At 41.9% G+C, this 22,058-nt stretch overlaps 1 protein-coding gene across 2 annotated transcripts in view; it reads left to right on the plus strand.

Moving 5' to 3' along the window:
* UBE2D2 (ubiquitin conjugating enzyme E2 D2) overlaps positions 1-19,886 on the plus strand; it is a 66,771-nt gene extending 46,885 nt beyond the window's left edge. For both annotated transcript variants that reach the window (XM_032158052.2, XM_058441272.1), the window contains exons 3-7: positions 6,702-6,733; positions 6,813-6,890; positions 6,977-7,082; positions 15,024-15,117; positions 18,409-19,886. In XM_032158052.2, coding sequence (XP_032013943.1) covers positions 6,702-6,733; positions 6,813-6,890; positions 6,977-7,082; positions 15,024-15,117; positions 18,409-18,454 — 356 coding nt within the window. In that variant the 3' untranslated portion in view covers positions 18,455-19,886. The remainder of the gene's footprint in view (positions 1-6,701; positions 6,734-6,812; positions 6,891-6,976; positions 7,083-15,023; positions 15,118-18,408) is intronic.
* The last annotated feature ends 2,172 nt before the right edge of the window (positions 19,887-22,058 follow it).

Consider the following 22,058-nt stretch of genomic DNA (forward strand, 5'->3'; position numbering starts at 1 on the left):
TTTTGTAGCATGGGTATGAAAGATTGCAATATTAGTTGAAAATATTTATTTTTTTCCCCATCTTCTATCAAGAAGGGTATTCTGGCCGGGTGTGGTAGCTCACGCCTGTAATCCTAGCACTTTGGGAGACCAAGGTGGGCGGATTGCCTGAGCTCAGGAGTTTGAGACCAGTCTGGGCAACATGACAAAACCCCATCTCTACTAAAAATACAAAAAATTAGCCGGGTGTGGTGGTGCACACCTATAATCCCAGCTACTTGGGAAGCTGAAGCGGGAGAATTGCTTGAACCTGGGAGGCAGAGGTTACAGTGAGCTCAGATCGTGCCGTTGCACTCCAGCCTTGACAGAGTGAGACTCTGTCTCAAAAAAAGAAAAAAAAAAAGGGTATCTCGGTATTCTGGCTGGGCACTGCTGGTGGCTCATGCCTATATTCCCAGCAGTTTGGGAGGCCAAGGCAGGCAGATCACTTGAGCCCAGGAGTTTGAGACCAGCCTGGGCAACATGGCAAGACCCCGTCTCTATTTAAAAAAAAAAAAAAAAAAGCAGAAGGGTATTCTTTCCGTAATTGTAAACATTGGCAGCTTGTTGGCATTTCTGCTTCAACCCTGTTGGGGATTCTGCATTGTCCAATTGTTAGTAGATTTTGATCCCACAGCCTATTTGTGCTTTTTTTGCGTTAGTAGGAAGAACAGGGAATCACAAAAAAGGAAATATTTAGCTAAAAATTTCTGATTTAAGGCTGGGCCCTGGTGGCTTATGCCTGTAATCTCAGCACTTTGGGAGGCCAGGGCAGGTGGATCACCTGAGGTCAGGAGTTCGAGACCAGCCTGACCGACATGGTGAAACCCCGTCTCTACTAAAAATACAACAAAATTAGTCGGGTGTGGTGGCACACACCTGTAATCCCAGCTACTCAGGGGGCTGAGGCAGGAGAATTGCTTGAACCTGGGAGGCGGAGGTTGCAGTGAGCAAAGATCGCGCCACTGCACTCCAGTCCAGGCGATAGAGTGAGACTCCATCTCAAAAAAAAAAAAAAAAAAATTCTGATTTAAATTTTTCTATTAACTTAAGTCTGGTAGTAGTATTAGCAAGAAAAGAAAAAGATTGATCTTGAAAAGACTAGTGAAGATCTTGAAAAGAATTAGTACCTAAATAGTTAATGGAAAATTTAATGTTTTTAATTGTCTCAATATTTTTATATTTTGGCTGGGTGTGGTGACCCACACCTATAATCCCAGCACTTTGGGAGGCTGAGGTGGGTGAACTCCTTGAGCCCAGGAGTTCAAGACCATCCTGGACAACATAGTGAGACCCCATCTCTTTTTTTTTTTTTTTTTTTTTTTTGAGATGGAGTTTCGCTCTTGTTGCCCAGGCTGAAGTGCAATGGCGCAATCTTGGCTCACCGCAACCTCTGTCTCCCAGGTTCAAGCGATTCTTCTGCCTCAGCCTCCCGAGTAGCTGGGATTACAGGCAATGCGCCACCATGTTCGGCTAATTTTATATTTTTAGTAGAGACGGGGTTTCTCCGTGTTAGTCAGGCTGGTCTTGAACTCCCAACCTCAGGTGATCCGCCTGCCTTGGCCTCCCAAAGTGCTGGGATTAATCTTTAAAAGAATAATATATTTTTAAGTGTTGTTTTTTTTTTTTTAATTTTTTTTTTTTTTTTTTTTTTTTGATCCGGTGGTCCGCCTCCTGGGTTCAAGCGATTCTCTTTCCTCAGCCTCCCGAGTAGCTGGGATTACAGGCACCTGCCACTACGCCCAGCTAATTTTTTGTATTTTTAGTAGAGACGGGGTGTCACCATGTTGGCCAGGCTGGTCTTGAACTCCTGGCCTCTTGATTCATCCGCCTTGGACTACCAAAGTGCTGGGATTACAGGTGTGAGCCACTGCGCCTGGCCTTAAGTGCTTTCTTAAAAAATAGTTTAGTATATTTTAATAGCAAACTCAAAGGAATAGTACAGAGACAGACAACATTAAAAACATACTTGCATGTAGGACAACTCAGAAAAATAGAGTGAATGAATGAAGAGTCTACCATATGATAAAAACGCTACAAACACCATTTAGTTGCCATCAATAAAAATTTACGGCCGGGCACAGTGGCTCATGCCTGTAATCCCAGCACTTCAGGAGGTCGAAGTGGGCGGATCATAAGGTCAGGAGTTCGAGACCAGCCTGTCCAACATAGTGAAACCCCGTCTCTACTAAAAATACAAAAATTAGCCAGGTGTGGTGGTCTGTGCCTGTAATCCCAGCTACTCAGGAGGCTGAGGCAGGAGAATTGCTGAACCTGGGAGCCAGAGGTTGCGGTGAGCTGAGATCATGCCATTGCACTCCAGCCTGGGCAACAGAGTGAGACTCCGTCTCAAAAAAAATATTTTTTTTTGCTTGGTATGAAAAAAATCCAGGAAGGTCTGAGCACAGTGGCTCATACCTGTAATCCCAGCACTTTGGGAGGCTGAGGTGAGGGGATTGCTTGAGTACAGGAGTTGGAGACCAGCCTGGGCAACATAACAAAATCCCATCTCTACAGAAAATAGAAAAATTAGCTGGGTATGATCCCAGCTACTCGGGAGGCTGAGACAGGAGGATCATTTAAGCCTGGGGGGTGAGGTTGAGCTGAGGTTGCGCCCTTTACTCCAGTCTGGGCGACAGGAGTAAAACCCTGTCTCAAAATAAGTAAATCTAGGAGAGCAGCGTACAAGTTGTGGCAGCATCGGGAGTCATGGCAGGACAAGAATTTAGAAAGTTTCTTTCACTCTGTTACAGAGTATTGGTTGAAAGGAGGGCTGCCAAAACTATAACCAAAGGAGGCATTATGCTTCCAGAATAATCTCAAGGAAAAGTATTGCAAGCAACAGTAGTGTTGACAGTTGTTGAACTGAGCTCAAAGGAAAGGGTGGAGAAATTCCACCAGTTAGCAAGAAGTTAGAGATACAGTTCTCCTGGAATATAGAGGCACTAAAGTAGTTCTAGATGACAAGTTTTCTTTCTTTTTTTTTTTTTTTTTTTTTTTTTTTTGAGGTGGAGTTTCACTCGTTTCCCAGGCTGGAGTACAATGGTTCAATCTCAGCTCACTGCAACATTCACCTCCAAGGTTCAAGTGATTCTCCTGCCTCAGCCTCCCAAGTAGCTGGGATTACAGATGCCCGCCATCACGCCCAGCTAATTTTTTGTATTTTCAGTAGAGGTGGAGTTTTGCTATGTTGGTCAGGCTGATCTCGAACTCCTGACCTCAGGTGAGCCACCTGCCTCGGCCTCCCAAAATGCTAGGATTACAGGCGTGAGCTACCACACCTAGTGACAAGTTTTATTTCTTATTTAGAGATGGTGACATTCTTGGAAAGTGTGTAGACTGAAATAAATCACTATTGAAATGACATCAACGTGAAGCTGCCCATTCCACTAAAGTTCTGAAATCTTTCATCATGTAAATAATTTCCATGTCTCTCTTTTATAATAAACCAATGATATAACTAGTGACAAAAATAAAATCCAACTGCTAGCATTGTCCAGAAAAAATTTACAGGTCTGTTTATAATTGTTGTAAAGGTGAACTGCTGAAACTTGTTCACCGAAATAGTTTGACTTGAATTAATGCTTTACATCCTCAATTTTATATTAGAAATTCACACACAAGTTAAAATGGAAAAACTGCCAATACCTGATTTCTGTCCCCTGTTTTTCCACTCGCAGTCATATATGTAGTTACCTTTTGACCCCGTGGGGGAAAAATACATCTAACAGAGAACTATCAATAACAGAAGAAAAATAATTTTTTTTTTTTTTTTTTTTGAGCATGAAATGTTTCCCAATCCTAATCACAGTCTCCATGTAATTGGCGTGCTAGCTGGATGTCTTTTGGCATACTTGTTACATATTTGGCATGAGTAGCACATAAGTTGGTGTCTTCATAAAGGCCCATCAGATAGGCCTCACTTGCCTCTTGCATAGTAACAAAAGCCAGAAGTGTAGATTTGTTTTGAAGTCCTGAGCAACTTCTTTCTTTTTTTGAGACGGAGTCTCGCTCTGTCGCCCAGGCTGGAGTGCAGTGGCGCAATCTCGGCTCACTGCAAGGTCCGCCTCCCGGGTTCACGCCATTCTCCTGCCTCAGCCTGTCAGAGTAGCTGGGACTACAGGCGCCCGCCACCACGCCCAGCTAATTTTTTTTTTTTTGTATTTTTAGTAGAGATGGGGTTTCACCGTGGTCTCGATCTCCTGACCTCGTGATCCGCCCGCCTCGGCCTCCCAAAGTGCTGGGATTACAAGCGTGAGCCACCGCGCCCGGCCTGTGAGCAACTTCTTGTATCAGATATTGGAAAGGAAGTTGGCTAATCAGAATTCAGTGGACTTCTGATGAGATCTATTTTCAGAGTACCACAGTACCAGACCTGTAACAGTGAGGTTTCTTTACCCTTCCAGTAAAGAGTGTACTCCTGTGAGTGACTTCTGTAGCTAGTTGCTTCCTGGGTGCTTTACCACTGGGCCAATTTGCTGGTAATCTGCCTTGTACTAGTCATGATCTAGAGGCCCCCTTACTTATCCCCCTTCTCAGCAGACATTAGAGATGAGGGCGCTGCTGTGGCAGGCAGTGCCTGAGAACACTTAAAAGCAGTGCTTTCTTATTATCTTACCCAACTCTTACAGCTTTGAGTGGGAATGCAGGTACAATTAATACTCTTCCGTTATAACCACAAATTTAAATAACAGAAAAGAATTAAGTAGAAGAACAGGTCCCTTGACCAGTTGGTCATTCTTTTGTCTAATAGTGTTTTTAGCCTTGTTATTGGGGGTTGTTAATTCTAGTTATCATTGTTTTATTTACCCAAATTGTAAGTATATTTGTGATTAAAAAGAGTGAGACTCTTGTGTATGTGTGTGTGCATGCGTGTGAGCATGTGCGTGTGTGTGTTTTAGTCTCGTTTTTGTTTTTAATTTTTTTCGGAAACAGAGTCTTGCTATGTTGCCTGAGCTGGACTTGAACTCCTGGGCTCCAATCATCCTCCCATCTCAGCCTCCTGAGTAGCTGGGACTACAGGTGCCCACTTTTGTGTCTTTAAGCAGCATATAAGGGGCTTTTTATAGGACTTCCCTCGAAGATACTAGGTCCAGTTTTAGTGGCCCAGAATGGCTTTGTCCTTGGCTTACTCAGTCCATTAAATGGTCGGCAGAGAGTAATATAAATGTTTGTAAGTACTAGTGAGGGCTAATCTAAGGAAGGGAGCCTCAGCAATTCCTATCCTTTACCTTTAACTCCTGATCAACAAGCTGCTATTTTTAGGTTCAAGTCCCAGTGAGCAACAAACCAACCATAGGGATTAGTTTGATATTAAGGAGGTTGGAAGGAACTTTAGGATTTGGACTGACATTCTGGTGGATTTTTATATGGCTTCTTAGTCTTCTTGTTTCTTCTACCTTGTGACAAGATTTACCTGGTTTGGGTTTTTCAAACATAACCCCAGTGACAACTTCCCTTAAGTTGCTCAGATCATAGTATGAATGGTAAGTGTGCTAAGTAGTAGCTTATAAGTAAAAACTCTGGCTTTTGATCTCTCATACTGCACTTAGTAGCATGAGAACATGGAACAAGCACCATTTTCTGCATTTGGAAGATAATTTATTTATTGAACAAGTTTATAACTTATTGGAAGTATCCCTAGAGTTGATTATAAAAATCAACCTTGGGCTTTCAGCTAATATTTTCTTCTTAAATTTTACTCCTTTTTTCTCTTTTTTCCTGTTTAACTAATCCTTTACATTAGGAGAGATGTTTTTCTTTCTTTATAAGGGCCAGTAACGTACAGACCTACACAAGGGTTTTTAGAAATTTTTTCTCATTGTTAAAACCAGTCTTTCTTAATTTCAGTACTATCTACCTTGACTTTACTGTTTTGTCGCCCGTATACCAGCATTATAAAAGGAGTCATGCCTGTAATTTCAGCTTTGGGAGGCTGAGGTGGGCGGATTATCTGAGGTCAGGAGTTTGAGACCTGGCCAAATGTGGCAAAACCTTGTCTCTACTAAAAGTACAAAAATTATCCAGGTGTGGTGGCACTTGCCTGTAGTCCCAGCTACTTGGGAGGCTGAGGCAGGAGAATTGCCTGAACCCAGGAGGCGGAGGTTGCAATGAGCCGAAATTGCGCCACTGCACTCCAGCCTGGGTGATAGAGTGAGACTCTGTCTCAAAAAAAAAAAAAAAGTGTGTTACATGTAATTGTTTTGAAGAAATGATTTACCCTGTGAGGTAAAGAAATAACTGTTCAAAAGTAGAACTGTGAGCCTTGTCAAGAAGTTTGTCTCCCTGACATGAAGTTTCAAGAAGTTTTAGCCCAGATACTTTGGTTTTTTGTTTTGTTTTTGAGAGAGTCTCACAGTGGCACGGTCATAGCTCATTGCAGCCTCCACTTCTTAGGCTCAAGCAGTCCTCTCACCTCAGCTTCTCAAAGTGTTGGGATTACAAGTGTGAGCCACCACACCTGGCTCTAAATATTTTTCGTTGAGCACCTTATCAGTGATCTAGGCCATTCTAGTCATTTTTCTTGTTTCTTTAGACTGTTAATTTATGTTCCTCATCTTGCTCACACTCATTATCATATTATTTATAAATGAATTTGGATTAGAAGGGGAATGATATGTTACTGTGGCGTAGATACAATGTAGATATTGTTACATGGTGACTTTTTTCTTGTTATTTTTCAGTGTTCCATTGGCAAGCTACAATAATGGGGCCAGTAAGTATTCAGATTAATTTCAGAATAAACAGTTTATGTAATTTACTCATTTTAATCCCACTTTTCTTGTTATCAACAGAATGACAGTCCCTATCAGGGTGGAGTATTTTTCTTGACAATTCATTTCCCAACAGATTACCCCTTCAAACCACCTAAGGTAATTAATTGAAATGTGGCAGTTTTTAATGTACTTTCTATAACACTAATAAACTAGTTTACAGAAAGTTTCCTTTCTTTCTGTAGGTTGCATTTACAACAAGAATTTATCATCCAAATATTAACAGTAATGGCAGCATTTGTCTTGATATTCTACGGTCACAGTGGTCTCCAGCACTAACTATTTCAAAAGGTAACAGTGGGTATTTGATATCAAGATAAAGCAACCATGTCTTTTGTCTTTTTAGAGTTATTTATTTTTGAAAAGATTACTTATGTTTCTTTTAAGAAGAGATAGCAATTCTTCTTATTCTGAAATGGACCTTGAGAACTGAAAACGAGTTGGATTTTTCAAGCAAAAGTAGTAGTGACTAGTCTGTCAATTGTGCTACTCAAGCATAGGTTAGAAGATGGACACTGGGCCTGGCGCCGTGGCTCATGCCTGTAATCCCAGCACTTTGGGAGGCCAAGGTGGGCGGATCACAAGGTCAGGAGATCGAGACCATCCTGGCTAACATGGTGAAACCCCGTCTCTACTAAAAATACAAAAAAATTAGCCGGGCATGGTGGCAGGTGCCTGTAGTCCCAGTTACTCGGGAGGCTGAGGCAGGAGAATGGCGTGAACCCGGGAGGCAGAGCTTGCAGTGAGCAGAGATTGCGCCACTGCACTCCAGCCTGGGCGACAGAGTGAGACTCCATCTCAAAAAAAAAGTATGGACACTGGTATGAATGTTTTTTTAGACCATAAAGTAGAACACAATTAACATCTCTTCCAACCTTGAGATTCATGAATGGAAAAAGATAGATACTATTGCAGAATAGGAAATAGACCAGCCCTTTAGACAAATGCCTATGCTGTAAACATAGACATTAGGTTCTTGAAGAACAAAATATAGGTAAATATTTTACCAGCTCCTGTCTTTAGGTTTCTGTATCAATGAACTGAATGATGTAGTTGTTGTCTTAATGTGTTGATTTGAAATTGTACAACCCTTCAACATTATTCCCAGATGAAATCACAGTTGGGTTAAAATAATCTAGATTTTTTTTTTTTTTTTTTTTTTTTGAGATGGAGTCTCACTCTGTCGCCCAGGCTAGACTGCAGTGGTGCAATCTTGGCTCATTGAAACCTCCGCCTCCTGGGTTCAAGCGATTCTCCTGCCTCAGCCTCCCTTGTAGCTGGGATTACAGGCACCCGTCACCACTCCTGGCTAATTTTTGTATTTTTAGTAGAGACTGGGTTTCGCCATGTTGGCCAGGCTGGTCTCGAACGCCTGACCTTATGATCTGCCTGCCTCGGCCTCCCAAAGTGCTGGGATTACAGGCATGAGCCACCGTGCCCAGCCAAATAATCTAGAATTTATAAAGAAAAACAAAAACGAGTATTTATGGCCTGGCACAGTGGCTCACGCCTTTAATCCCAGCACTTTGGGAGGCCGTGGCAGAAGAATCGCTTGAACCCGGGAGGCGGAGGTTGCAGTGAGCCGAGATCGCGCCACTGCACTCCAGCCTGGCCAGCCTGGGGGACAGAGTGAGACTCCGTCTCAAAAACAAGAATATTTATCAGATCTCACTGCTCTACCCTGAAAGATGATAAAAGAGCTCACTGGATGTACTTTTGTGGAAATGAAATCAGTTGTTTAAGAGAAAAATCAAATATGGTATGTATTAATATGTATTAATATGTTTAAAATATGAAGTACAAAAATCAGAAAAAAATTCAGATCCCAATAGATGAATGGACACAGGGGAACCAAAGAATAAATAAATGAATGTTACATTCCTATTTTTTACCTTTTTAATTAACAAAGATATTTTTAAAAGAAGACAAAATGCTAATGAGGTATATTGAAATGAACACTCATATACTTCAAGTAGAGGTATAGATTTGTAGAGCCCAGTCTGCCAGTATGTGTTAAGAGACTTAATCATCCATGCCCATTCACCCAATAATTCTGGTTTCATTTATTTATACTAAGAAAACAATCCCAAATGCTGAAAAAACTTTGTATGCAAGTACATTTGTGACATTGTGATTTAGTTCTGAAAATTGGAGGTTACTTACAATAGAGGAAAAAGTAAATCGGTTCTAGCACATGCATTTAAAAGAGTGTTGACCCTGGCCAGGCACAGTGGTTCATGCCTGTAATCCTAGAACTTTGTGAGGCTGAGGTGGGCAGATCACTTGAGACCAGGAGTTTGAGACCAGCTTGGCCAACATGGCAAAACCCCATCTTTACTAAAAATACAAAAATTAGCCAGGTGTGATGGCGCGTGCCTGTAGTCCCAACTACTCAGGAGGCTGAGGCGGGAGAATCACTTGAACTCAGGAGACGGAGGTTGCAGTGAGTCAAGATGGTACCACTGCACTCTAGCCTGGGTGACAGAGGGAGACTTTGTCTCCAAAAAAAAAAAAAAAAAGTATTGTTCTTTACAAATATTGTGAAAATAGGAAAATACTGTGCTTGAGAAAAGAAGAAAAAAGGCATATACACTGTAACAAGAGTTACATATAAAAGTATGTTAAATGTCCAGAAATAGACAAGCAATGTTAGTTTTGGTATTTGTGTGGTGAAACGTGGTATGTGATTTTTTTTGTTTTGTTTTGTTTTGTTTTTGTTTTTTGTTTTTTGTTTTTTTTTTGAGACGGAGTTTCGCTCTTGTTGCCCAGGCTGGAGTGCAATGGTGTGATCTTGACTGACTGCAACCTCCGCCTCCCGGGTTCAAGCAATTCTCCTGCCTCAGCCTCCCAAGTAGCTGGGATTACAGACACCCACCACCACGCCTGGCTAATTTTTGTATTTTTAGTAGAAATTATCTGCTTATAATTTACCATTTGAACCATTAAGTAGAAATTATCTGCTTATAATTTACCATTTGTTTAATGCATGTATTTAGACAGGAAGCGACATAGTTTCATGGTAAAGAACATAGATTGTAGATCCAATTGCCTGTGTTCAGATCTCAGATGCACCTCTTATTAAATGAGACTAGAGAGACATTGGTCCCTGTATTCCTCAGTTTTTTCATCTGTAGAAAAGGAACAATGATAAATATTTCATTGTTGTTACAAAGATTAAAGAAGCAAAAACAGACAGTTAACTGGTTCCTTGTAAGTACTCCAAAAACTGAGATAAAGGCACAGTTGTCAAAAGTGTTGGGTATTTGTCATGTTATCACTTGGATGTCAAGACTCAATCTTAAAAAAATTTTTTTTTTTTTTTTTTTTTGAGAAGGAGTTTCACTCTTGTTGCCCAGGCTGGAGTGCAGTGGCGCAATCTCGGCTCACCACAACCTCCACCTCGCGGGTTCAAGCCATTCTCCTGCCTCAGCCTTCTGAGCAGCTGGGATTACAGGGCATGTGCCACCACGCCCAGATAATTTTGTATTTTTAGTAGAGATGGAGTTTCTCCATGTTAGTCAGGCTGGTCTCGAACTCCCAACCTCAGGTGATCCGCCCGCCTCAGCCTCCCAAAGTGCTGGAGATTACAGGTGTGAGCCACCGCTCCTGGCCACATATTAATTTTTTAAAGCAAACAAAACTCTGAGGCATTAATTTAAAATTTTTGGAGTCCTAGGCAGAAATAAAAACAGTATGCCAGAGAACCACATTTTTTTAAAGTTGTAATGAAATAGTTTTTTAGAGAAGTTCCCCTTTTCTTTTGGTAGGCCCCCTTACAATTCAAGAGCTACTTGAGAAAGTGTTTGTGGACCTGTGCCTGGCCTGGTGAGGGTCCCATTGGTGCACTTCCTTCACCAAATAGCAATAGAGATGTAAATCTAGTAATGGGACCAAGATAAGTGGAATTATGTGAGAGGTGTGTGTTTGGTGGGGTGAGGTGTTGGAGGCACAAGATAGCTGAAATTATTGCCATATCTCTTTTTGTTCTTCCCCTTCTCTTGCCTAGCATTGATTTTTTTTTTTTTTTCAGCTATTCTAAATGATAACGACTGTTACAAGTCTGATTTGTTAGGTTCTCTCTGTCTGGATAGCTATCCTTTAAAATAATTGCAGTGCCATTTTGTTGAATTTGATTGTATTAACTGTCTCAGGTTTAAGGTTTTAATGAGTCCCTTTTTGTAAATTGAATGTATGGGCAAGTAGTTCTATGAAATGCCTTAATCCTGTATATGATATTATTCCTTTAACATATAGTCTGTCTTCAAGGACAGAAATTTTGACCCAGTATTCCCTCTACTTTGAAGATCCATGATGAGGACCTAAATATTAAAAAACAAAACAAAACAAAAAAAAAACACTGAAAAAAACTGAAGGGAAGCAGATAAGTGTGCCATAAAGCCATTTGGTTATATGTTTTTAGAAGTGAAAGTAACTTTTGTTGTAACACTAGTGAAAATGAGTAATACTGGCCAGGCGCAGTGGCTCATGACTGTAATCCACTTTGAGAGGCCGAGGAAGGTGGATCACTTGAGGTCAGGAGTTTAAGAACAGCCTGGCCAACATAGTGAAACCCCATTTCTACCAATAATACAAAAATTAGCTGGGTAGGGTGGTGTGTGTCTATAGTCCCAACTACTTGGGAGGCTGAGGCACAAGAATCACTTGAACCTGGGAGGTGGAGGTTGCAGTGAGCCAAATCACACCACTGTGCTCCAGCCTGGGCAACAGAGCAAGAGTCTGTCTCAAAAAAAGAAAAAAGTAGTACTGATGAAGAAAAATATATATAGGTAAAAGTTCAGCGAAGAGAATATACAGGTTATAGAAATAAGAGTTATTATCTTTACAGAAGAAGGTATAGTATATGTATCAGTCCATTCTTGCACTGCTATAAAGAAATACCTGAGACTGGATAATTTATAAAGAAAAGGGGTTTGCCAGGTGCCGTGGCTCATGCTTGTAATCCCAGCACTTTGGGAGGCCGAGACGGGCAGATCACTGAGGTCGGGAGTTTGAGACCAGCCTGACCAACATGAAGAAACTCCATCTCTACCAAAAATACAAAAATTAGCCTGGCTTGGTGGTGCATGCCTGTAATCCCAGCCACTTGAGGCGGGAGAATCACTTGAACCCGGGAGGCGGAGGTTGGAGGATGCTGAGATCTTGCCATTGCACTCCAGCCTGGGCAACGAGAGCGAAACTCCGTCTCAAAAAAAAAAAAAAAAAAAAAAAGGAGGTTTAATTGGCTCACAGTTCTGTGGGCTATACAGAAAGTATGGCAGCATCTGCTTCTGCGGAGTCCTCGGGAGCTTTTACTCATGGCAGAAGGCAAAGGGGGAGCCACCTGTCTCACATGGCAATAGCAGGACCGAGAGAGATGGGGGAGGTGCCACACACTGTTAAACAGCCAGATCTCATGAGAACTCTATCACAAGAACAGCACCAAAGGGATGGTGCTAAACCATTCATGAAGGATGCACCCCCATAATCCAGTAGCCTCCCACCAGGCCCCACCTCCAATGTTGGGGATTACAGTTGAACATGAGATTTGTGTGGGGACACAGATCCAAACCATATCAGTATATTATAAACCAAAATGAATTTTTCATGAAATCAAGAAGCTAAGTAGTGTACTAAAAATCTTTTCACAAGGTCCAGATAGCCAGTACCCTACTTTCCTTTCCTGGAAAGAAAGAAAAGCCCTTTAACCTGTCCTTTAAAGTTGACTTACTAGAATATTTAGAAGAATAAGTTAAAGGAACATTCAAAAATTTCTAACTTCCCTGTTGTCATTTCCAGGAAATACATGAAGTCTTTCCTAATTGATGTTAGAATGTTCTATGCTTGAAGAGGGCTTCAGGTGATGACACCTAACAATAGGAAAATGTTTTTGGAATGCCAGCTGCCAGAATTGTGGGCAACAGGAATGAAGAGTCAGAAAACATCTCTCCTGATTTTTAAAAAAAACTTTTCATATACTCTTAAGGCAAGGAAATAGCATTTTTGTTACCAAACTGAATAGGGCATGCCAACTTTTTCTTTACTTCTCAAAAGCCCTTGATCTCTATAGGATAGATTTGGTAGGAATATGAGTGAATCCTTTCTCTGCTGAATTTATGTGTTGGGAGTAAAGTGGGCTGAGAGTTATTATCTTTTGGTACAGAACATTAGAGAAAGTAAATATGGCTGAGCTCTATTAGCATTAGTATAGAAGGATTTAAATTTATTTCATTATGTCAGAGGCTGCTGAACTTAATGTAATCAGTGACTTTATGCCCCCTTTGCATTCAGTAAGGAATGCATAAGTTAATGATAGATATGGCCGGATGTGGTAGTTCACACCTGTAATCTCAGCACTTCAGGAGGCCGAGGCAGGTGGATCACTTGAGCCTAGGAGATCAAGACTAGCCTGGCCAACATGGCAAAACCCAACCTCTACAAAAAATACAAAGAAAATTAGCTGGATATGGTGGCACTCACCTATAGTCTCACCTAGAGAGTGAGGTGGGAGGATGATGACTTGAGCCCAGGAGGTTTAGGCTGCAGTGAGCCAAGACTGTGCCACTGCACTCCAGCCTGGGTGACAGAGTGAGACCCTGTCTCTAAATAAATAAATATTTTAAAACATAAGTTAATGACAGATTTGAACAAAGGAAATTACACTTGAGATTTCTCTGCTACATCCCAGGTTGTCACCGAGGAAATGGCTTAGATGAGATTCTAAATTGTCACTGAAGAGAATTTGAGACATTCATAGAAGTATGTTGTATTCTCTGTAATGAGTGTATGACCATCCCCATTTGGGGGCAAGTGTTTGCATTTATGTTCTTGATTTAGACTGAATTGTTTTCAACTGAAAATTAAACAAAACAATTGTCTGAATGTGGTGCCTGCCACTGGAAAACAGTGATTGTTGGATTTTATGGTTGTCATTTTTGCTAAGAATATTCAGTAGTGTGGCTGTCTTTTTTTTTTTTTTTCTTTTTGAGACAGGGTCTCACTGTGTCACCCAGGTTGGAGTGCAGTAGTGTGAACACAGCTCAATACAGCCTTAACCTCTTGGGCGTAAGTGATCCTCCCACCTCAGCCTCCTGAGTAGCTGGGACCATAGGAGTGTGCCTAACGGCTAATCCAGCTAATAGGGCTAATCCAGCTAATATTTTTATTTTTTGTAGAGACAGAATCTCACTCTGTTGCCTAGGCCAGTCCTCAGACTCCTGACCTGAAGCTGTCCTTCTGCTGTGGCCTCCCAAAGTGCTATGATTACAGGAGTGAGCCATCACACTTGGCCTGTCTTTGGATGGGGTTTTACCGTGTTGGCCAGGATGGTCTCAATCTCTTGATCTCGTGATCCACCCGCCTCCGCCTCCCAAAGTGCTGGGATTACAGGCGTGAGCCACTGCAGCCAGCCTTCATTTTTATTTTTTTAATGACCTAACCTGAAATCTGTTTAAGCTTCTTAAAATCCTTGTTGGTAGGCTGGGTGTGGTGGCTCACACCTGTAATCCCAGCACTTTGGGAGGCTAAGGTGGGCGGATCACGAGGTCAGGAGATCGAGACCATCCTGGCTAACATAGTGAAACCCCGTCTCTACTAAAAATACAAAAAATTAGCCAGGTGTGGTGGCGGGCGCCTGTAGTCCCAGCTACTCAGGAGGCTGAGGCAGAAGTATGGCGTGAACCTGGGAGGCGGGGCTTGCAGTGAGCCTAGACAGCGCCACTGCACTCCAGTCTGGGCGACAGAGCCAGACTCCGTCTCAAAAAATAAAAAAATAAAAAAACTATTTGCCGGGTGTGGTGGCTCACGCTTGTAATCCCAGCATTTTGGGAGGCCAAGGCAGGTGAATCACGAGGTCACGAGTTCAAGACCAGCCTGACCAACATGGCGAAACCCTGTCTCTACTAAAAATACAAAAATTAGGCCAGGCACGGTGGCTCAAGCCTGTAATCCCAGGACTTTGGGAGGCTGAGGTGAGTGGATCACCTGAGGTCAGTAGTTTGAGACCAGCCTGGCCAACATGGTGAAACCCCAACTCTGCTAAAAAAAAAAAAAATAATAATAATAATCATGATCATCCTTGTTGGTTCCTGTTAATATAAAGTTAAGTAAAACTTAACAAAGCTGCTAGGCATTACAGTATAAATTCTTAGAATTTTCTCATGTTTTGGCGTCTCATGTTTCTCTCAACCCTTTGCTTTTATCCTCTACTGATTTATATGATTTTTTTCATTCTAGTACTCTTGTCCATCTGTTCTCTGTTGTGTGATCCCAATCCAGATGATCCTTTAGTGCCTGAGATTGCTCGGATCTACAAAACAGATAGAGAAAAGTAAGTATGGCCTCAAGATGGAAAGTTATCTGTGGTGGGATAGAGATGTTTGTCATAAATCTTTCTTGTTTAAGGGCTGAATATGGGCCAGATATTTAAAGTGAAGTCCTAATATACTCTCCTGGGGCTAGAAAAGAGGAATATATGCATTGAGTATTATTATAAGTAGATGATGCCAGTCTTATCCCTGATTGTTTCATGTGACTCCTCTTGTCTACAAAAACTTTTTTTTTTTTTTTTTTTTTTTTTTTTTGAGACAGAGTCTTACTCTGTTACCCAGGCTGGAGTGCAGTAGTGCAATCTTGGCTCACTGCAACCTCCGCCTCCTGGGTTCAAGTGATTCTCATGCCTCAGCCTCCCGAGTAGATGGGATTACAGGCGCAGGCCACCCACGCCAGATTCATTTTTCTTTGTAGTTTTAGTAGAGACTTTCACCATGTTGGCCAGGCTGGTTTCGAACTCCTGACCTCAAATGATCTGCCTGCCTAGGCCTCCCAAAGTGCTGGGATTACAGGTGTGAGCCACCGCACCCATACAAACACTTTCCTGTGGTATATTTTTCAACAGCTTAATGCCTTATGCTTGGCTTTTGATATATAAAGCATTTTTCATCAAGTGCCCATTTGCCTGCCATAGGTATTTGTGAATTAATGGGAAAAGAGAATTGATTTTCTACCATTTGGCATAATCTAAAGGAAGAAAGTAAATAAATGTCATTAGACATGAAAGCCCCAAATTTCTTTTAAAAACAAAACTTGATGTAGAATTTGGGTATTTTAGAATTGTACTATGAATTATTGAACAGAGGTCAAGATATCAAAAGAGATAGTAGCTAAAAGTGTTCTAGTAGCATTTTTTCTTTTCTTTTGAGATGGAGTCTTGCTATGTTGCCTGGGTTGGTCTCAAACTCCCTACCTCAGCCTCTGGAGTAGTTAGGATTATAAGCATGCCCACCATGCCCAGCACTAATAACATCTGTTGTTTTATGTACTATTCAGTGAAGTTCTAAGAGGAACTAGATAGGAGAGGGTGGATAGTTTTTTTAGGGCCGGGCGCGGTGGCTCACGCCTGTAACGCCGGCACTTTGGGAGGCTGAGGTGGGCGGATCACAAGGTCAGGAGTTTGAGACCAGCCTGGCCGACAGGGTGAAACCCCATCTCTACTAAAAATACAAAAATTAGCCAGGCATGGTGGCGGGCACCTGTAATCCCAGCTACTTGAGAGGCTGAGAGAATTGCTTAAACTCAGGACGTGCAGGTTGCAGTGAGCTGTTGCACCACTGCACTTCAGCCTGGGTGACAGAGCAAGACTCCCGTCTCCAACTTGAGTTCTAATGGATTAGAGAGGCATAGATACGTTTTTGTTTTTAATGGAGGTAACACTGGGAATGGGGTATTCTAGCAGTAGTTGGTTCTTGCTTTTTCCTGTTTGTGAATTTGTTCTCAAATTTTTTTGATTAGAGAACTGTTTTGTCCAGTATTTAGAATTGTGGGTCTGAATGCTTACCAGAAGTCATTTCCCAAGTCATCATGGAGTAATGTTGAACACTGTTGAACAGAACTTTCCCAAACCGCACTGCCCCCACCCTCTAACCCCCCACTTTTTTTTTCCAGAGACAGGGTCTTGTTCTTCAGCCCAGACTGGAGTACAGTGGCACAATCATGGCTCACTGCAGTGTCAAACTCATGGGCTCAAGTGATCCTCCCACCCCAGCCTCCCCAGTAGCTGGGACTGCTAGTACATGCCACTACACCTTTCCAGCCTCCCCTGTAGCTGGAACTGCTAGTACATGCCACTACACCTGGCTAATTTGTTTTTTTTTTATTTTTATTTTTTGTAGAGACAGGATCTCACTATGTTGCACAGGCTGGTCTCTAATTCCTGGCCTCAAGCAGGCCTCCTGCCTCAGCCTCCCAAAGTGCTGTTGTTATAGGCATGAGTTATCGTGCGAGGCCAGCATACCCACCCCCCCCCCCCCCCCCTTTTTTTTTTTTTAGGCGGAGTCTTGCTCTGTTGCCCAGACTGGAATGCAGTGGCACAATCACAGCTCACTGTAACCTCAACCTCCCAGACTCAAGTAGTCCTCCCATCTGAGCTTCCCAAGTAGCTGGGACCACAGGCACATGCCATCACATCCAGCTAATTTTTTTTTTTTTTTTGAGACAGAGTCTTGCTCCGTTGCCCAGGTGGAATGCAGTGGCACAATCTGGGCTCACTGCAACCTCTGCCTCCCAGGCTCAAGTGATTCTTCTGCCTTAGCCTCCTGAGTAGCTGGGATTACAGGCGCACACCACCATGCCTGGCTAATTTTTGTGTTTTCAGTAGAGACGGGATTTTGCCATGTTGGCCAGGTTGGTCTGGAACTCCTGACCTCAAGTGATGCAGCTGCCCCAGCCTCCCAAAGTACTGGGATTACAGGCGTGAGCCACCATACCCGGCCTAGCACCCCCTTTTTAATAGGAGAATTATAGAACCATTTGCTCTGCTTACTTTATTCGAATGTTCTTCTGAAGCAATAAACCCATTCATTTTGTCAACCGAATTGTTGAAATAAGTTCTACCAGAACCAGTTGTTTTATTGATGTGAAAAGAAAGTTTGTTTCCTGCCCCCCGCCTTTTTTTTGAGACAGAGCCTCACTCTGTCACCCAGGCTGTAGTACAGTATTGCAATCTCAGCTCACTGCAACCTCTGCCTCCTGAGCTCAAACAATCTTCCCACTTCAGCCTCCTGAGTAGCTGGGACTATAGGCATGCGCCACCACACCCTGCTAATTTTTGTATTTTTTGTAGAAACAGGGTTTTATCATGTTGCCCAGGCTGGTCTCAAACTCCTGGGCTCAAGTGATCCACCCAACTCAGCCTCCCAAAGTGCTGGGATTACAGGTGTGAGCCACCACGCCCAGCCTTCTGTCGGTTTAATCATTATTAGTATATGAGTTCAAGAACTATGTAATGTAGAATCATATAGTTTCAAGTATTTTAAATAAATGAATTGAGTTGACGTCTTTTGTAGAAATAGGCCAATAAAGTACAGAATAAGGTATATGCCAACAAATACTAAAATTTAATCAGAACCCTCTGTAAGTAGCAATTAAAGGAGACTTTCACATTTTACAGTTCCTTCCCATTATCATTGAATTAATGCTTATCAGAAATTTGGGATAGAAAGGGGCCTTTCCATGAATGTCCTATAAGCTACTCTCTTCAAGTTACTTGATGGGATAATGAATGGAATCTGTTGCTTACTGACTCCACACCTATGTTAAGCCAAGCTTCTCTTTGTGTGTACAGGTACAACAGAATAGCTCGGGAATGGACTCAGAAGTATGCGATGTAATTAAAGAAATTATTGGATAACCTCTACAAATAAAGATAGGGGAACTCTGAAAGAGAAAGTCCTTTTGATTTCCATTTGACTGCTTTCTATGAGCCCACGCCTCATCTTCCCCTGTGCACATGTTTACCTGATACAGCAGTGCTGCGTGTTGTACATACTTGGAACAACAAACTAGAAATACTGTACTTCTGTACCAACATTGCCTCCTAGCAGAGAAGTGTGTGTGTGACAAGCCAGTTCTACAGGCATTACCTAGGTGTGAGACTAAAGGCTTTTCTTATTGACTTAAATTTGGATAACAGCAGGGTGTGAGGGGGGTGGTGGGTATGGTGTGTGCTTGGATGGGAAAGAAAAGGCTCCACTCACCTGTAGCAGATTATTTTTAAGTGGAATCCATTTAAACTCAAAACAGTTATGAAAAGCAAGGTGAAGAACATGAAGCTGTGTCTGTACTCATTTTATTCCGAAGGAGCTACGTCTTAGGTGAAAGTTATGACCAATCAGATTAAACTCTACCCACATCCTGCATTTTAAAGTCTAACTGGTCAACATTTAAATGGATTGGAGCTATTAGTACATCAAGTGTGATGGGCTTTGTTCCCAACTCTTTTACATCTCCCTATCCCTTCAACCTTTGGCCTTTCAGCCCTTCTTTCTCTCTTCCATATTCTTTGGTTTGTATGTGGTTTCTCAGTTAATACATAGCTAATAGCTCTTATTTTTCTTATGTTTTTAACTGCTTAGGTCTATTTGGATGTAAGGGTGAAAATTCATTTGATGGAAATACTTGTGTATATTTAAAGACCCAGTTGCTCCTCTGGAGCTTGTACGTTCAAGAATGATTAATCTGTGTAATAAACTGGTTACTACAGTCATTACATATAATTTTGTGTGAATAGGCTTTTTGATTTTTAAGAAGTTTGTCTAGCTGAGATTAGTGGCGGATTTTCTCTCACTTCTGAAATGTTCATTTATACTGGTTGCATTTTAAGATCATGAAACAATTCCAGTTACATTGTAAAAAGGATATCTTAAGAGTAATTTTATTGAACAAGATAGAGGCATAAGCTTAAGAGCATTTCCATGAAACTTAACACATGCAGCATTCCAGGAACCTGATTGTTAAATTCAATAAGAAATTTGCTTTATTAATGAAACTAAGTTGCATTTCATCAAAACCTTGTGACATTCCCTTGGTACATAGGACATAAAACACAGAGGCATTGCTATTTGGTAAGTTAAGCCTCTGTGATTGTAATTATAAAAGAGCAACATTGACCTGGGAAACGAGCACAATCTTGTTTGGAGAGTCTACATAATTACTTTGCACTAACATTTGCAGGATGTTCATACAATTTTAAATTGTACTGTATGTGGCTTTTTGAAGTCTTCCCTTGACTCTAGTAAAATATAGCTTGAAACTCGTAAACAACTGTGTTTGCTAGAAACATCATTTGTGTGAACTAGGCAAGTTACCTTTTTTTCCCCCTTCTTTTCCTAATTGTAAACTAGGCCAACCTGAAAGCCATGGCTGATGCTCTAGCCATCAGGTTCTTTCAAATGCATCTTTACACTCTCGCACAAAAATTAAGGAATAAATGTCCACTGCTTTTGGTTTTAAACTTGTTCACCTTGTCTTATCTCTCACTGTCACTGCTCCTCCACCTTGGAACTTGTGCGATAAAACCCAAAACCTCTTACAGTTCTCTTATAAGCATTTCAAGCATCTCTTATTAGCATCCTTGACTTTGCAGAAAAGGCTTAACTGTTAACAGTTGTGGAGAAAGGAGTTAGAATTTAGCTTAAGCCTAAAATCACCCTGTATTCTCAGTATTATGGGCAAGTGGGAATTCATCTTTTTTTTTTTTTTTTTTTTAAGAGAGGGACAAGGTCTCATTCTCTTGCCTAAGCTGGAGTGCAGTCAGAGTCATGACAGCACAGCTTACTGCAGCCTCAACCTTCTAGGCTCAAACAATCCCCCTGCCTCAGCCTCCCAAGTTGCTGGGAATTATGGCACATGCCACCACACCTGGCTAATTTTTAAATTTTTTTTAGAGACAGGAGTCTCACTCTGTTGCCCAAGCTGGTCCTGAACTCCTGGGCTCAAGCAGTCCTCTTGTCTCAGCCTCCCAAAGTGCTGGGACTACAGACATGAGCCACCATACGCAGCCTTCCATCAATTATTGGCTTGCTATTAACTATATACTGTTGACCGTCGGTCAGTTACACAGATCCTGAAAGCTCATTCTGTATTTGCCTGTCATCTTAGAGAGCAGCCAGCTTATTACCATTTATTAGATCATAATATGGATATTTTCACAAGAGTGTTCTTAAGTATTTTTAAGTGCCAAATAAAAGCTATCCTCCAGGTGTGCAGGTGCCAAATGAAGGGGTTTGGATGGTCACAAACAACATTAGGCCCTTGAATGGGGTTTGGTCTTGCCCATTTGAGTATGAAGCTTCTTTGGTCCAGTCTGTGTATATGTGCCTGGCCAGAATGAAAGCCCAGTGAGGGAAGCCACTTTTCCCACTCACCAGAAAAAAAAAAAAAAAAAGTCCCTCAGGGTGGTTTTCATCTGGGACCACATTGCTCTTCACAGAAGTTTCTATGGCTTTGTCATATGTAAAATCCAGTCTGTAGCAACCTTGATTATCTTGGAAAAGTTACAGGAGAACATCAAGTGTATGGTTTCCTTTTGTTTGCTTCTTAATAGCCTAAAGTACTTTGTCAAGTTAAAGCTGGGGCAGTGTCTTTCGGTAAAACGAAGTCACTTCAGATACTTACATGCTTTGCTATTGCCGAGTCGGTAGTCAAAGGTAGCATTGTCCTGTGAGTTTATGCACTTTGATTAGTACAGAGACTAGGAAGGAGAGCGGTAGGGGTGGGGAGAGAGAAGTTAGGAAGGTCTGTGAAGAGAAGGAAAAGGTAGTTGTCAGAGATAGACCCTTTCTCTACACTAACCTAGCAATAGAGGCATTCTTTTTCCACTTCCAACTGCTAAAATACTCTGCTTTGTGAATCATTCCTCTTTGCTTCAACAAGTTATTTTGAGACCTGGGTAGCTTGTCAGGAGAAATGGATTATTTCAAAATTATGGCTGGAATGCCTATAAACTGTCCCTTGTCTGTAATTAAGGTGAAACTCTGGCTTTGTTTCTGTGTGCTGTATGGCACCCCTTAACTACCCAGGGTAAGTTTTGAAGAGAAGAACTCTCAGCTGGGCCCTGTGGCTCATGCCTGTAATCCCAGCATTTTGGGAGGCCAAGGCGGGCAGATCACCTGAGGTCAGGAGCTCAAGACCAGCCTGACCAACGTGGAGAAACCTTGTCTCTACTAAAAACACAAAATTAGCCGGGCGTGGTGGCACATGTCTGTAATCCCAGCTACTCAGGAGGCCGAGGCAGGAGAATCGCTTGAATCCGGGAGGCAGAGGTTGTGGTGAGCCGAGATCATGCCATTGCACTCCAGTCTGGGCAACAAGAGCAAAACTCAGTCTTAAAAAAACAAAAAAACTCTTTTCTCATTCCTAGGTCTTCAGGATTATAAACACATCTTTCCTTCCTTCCAAATCAGGAGTAAGCATTTTTGTTACTCCTACAGAAAA

This window comes from Hylobates moloch, unplaced genomic scaffold, assembly GCF_009828535.3.
Source record: "Hylobates moloch isolate HMO894 unplaced genomic scaffold, HMol_V3 SCAFFOLD_6, whole genome shotgun sequence".
Lineage (NCBI taxonomy): Eukaryota > Metazoa > Chordata > Mammalia > Primates > Hylobatidae > Hylobates > Hylobates moloch.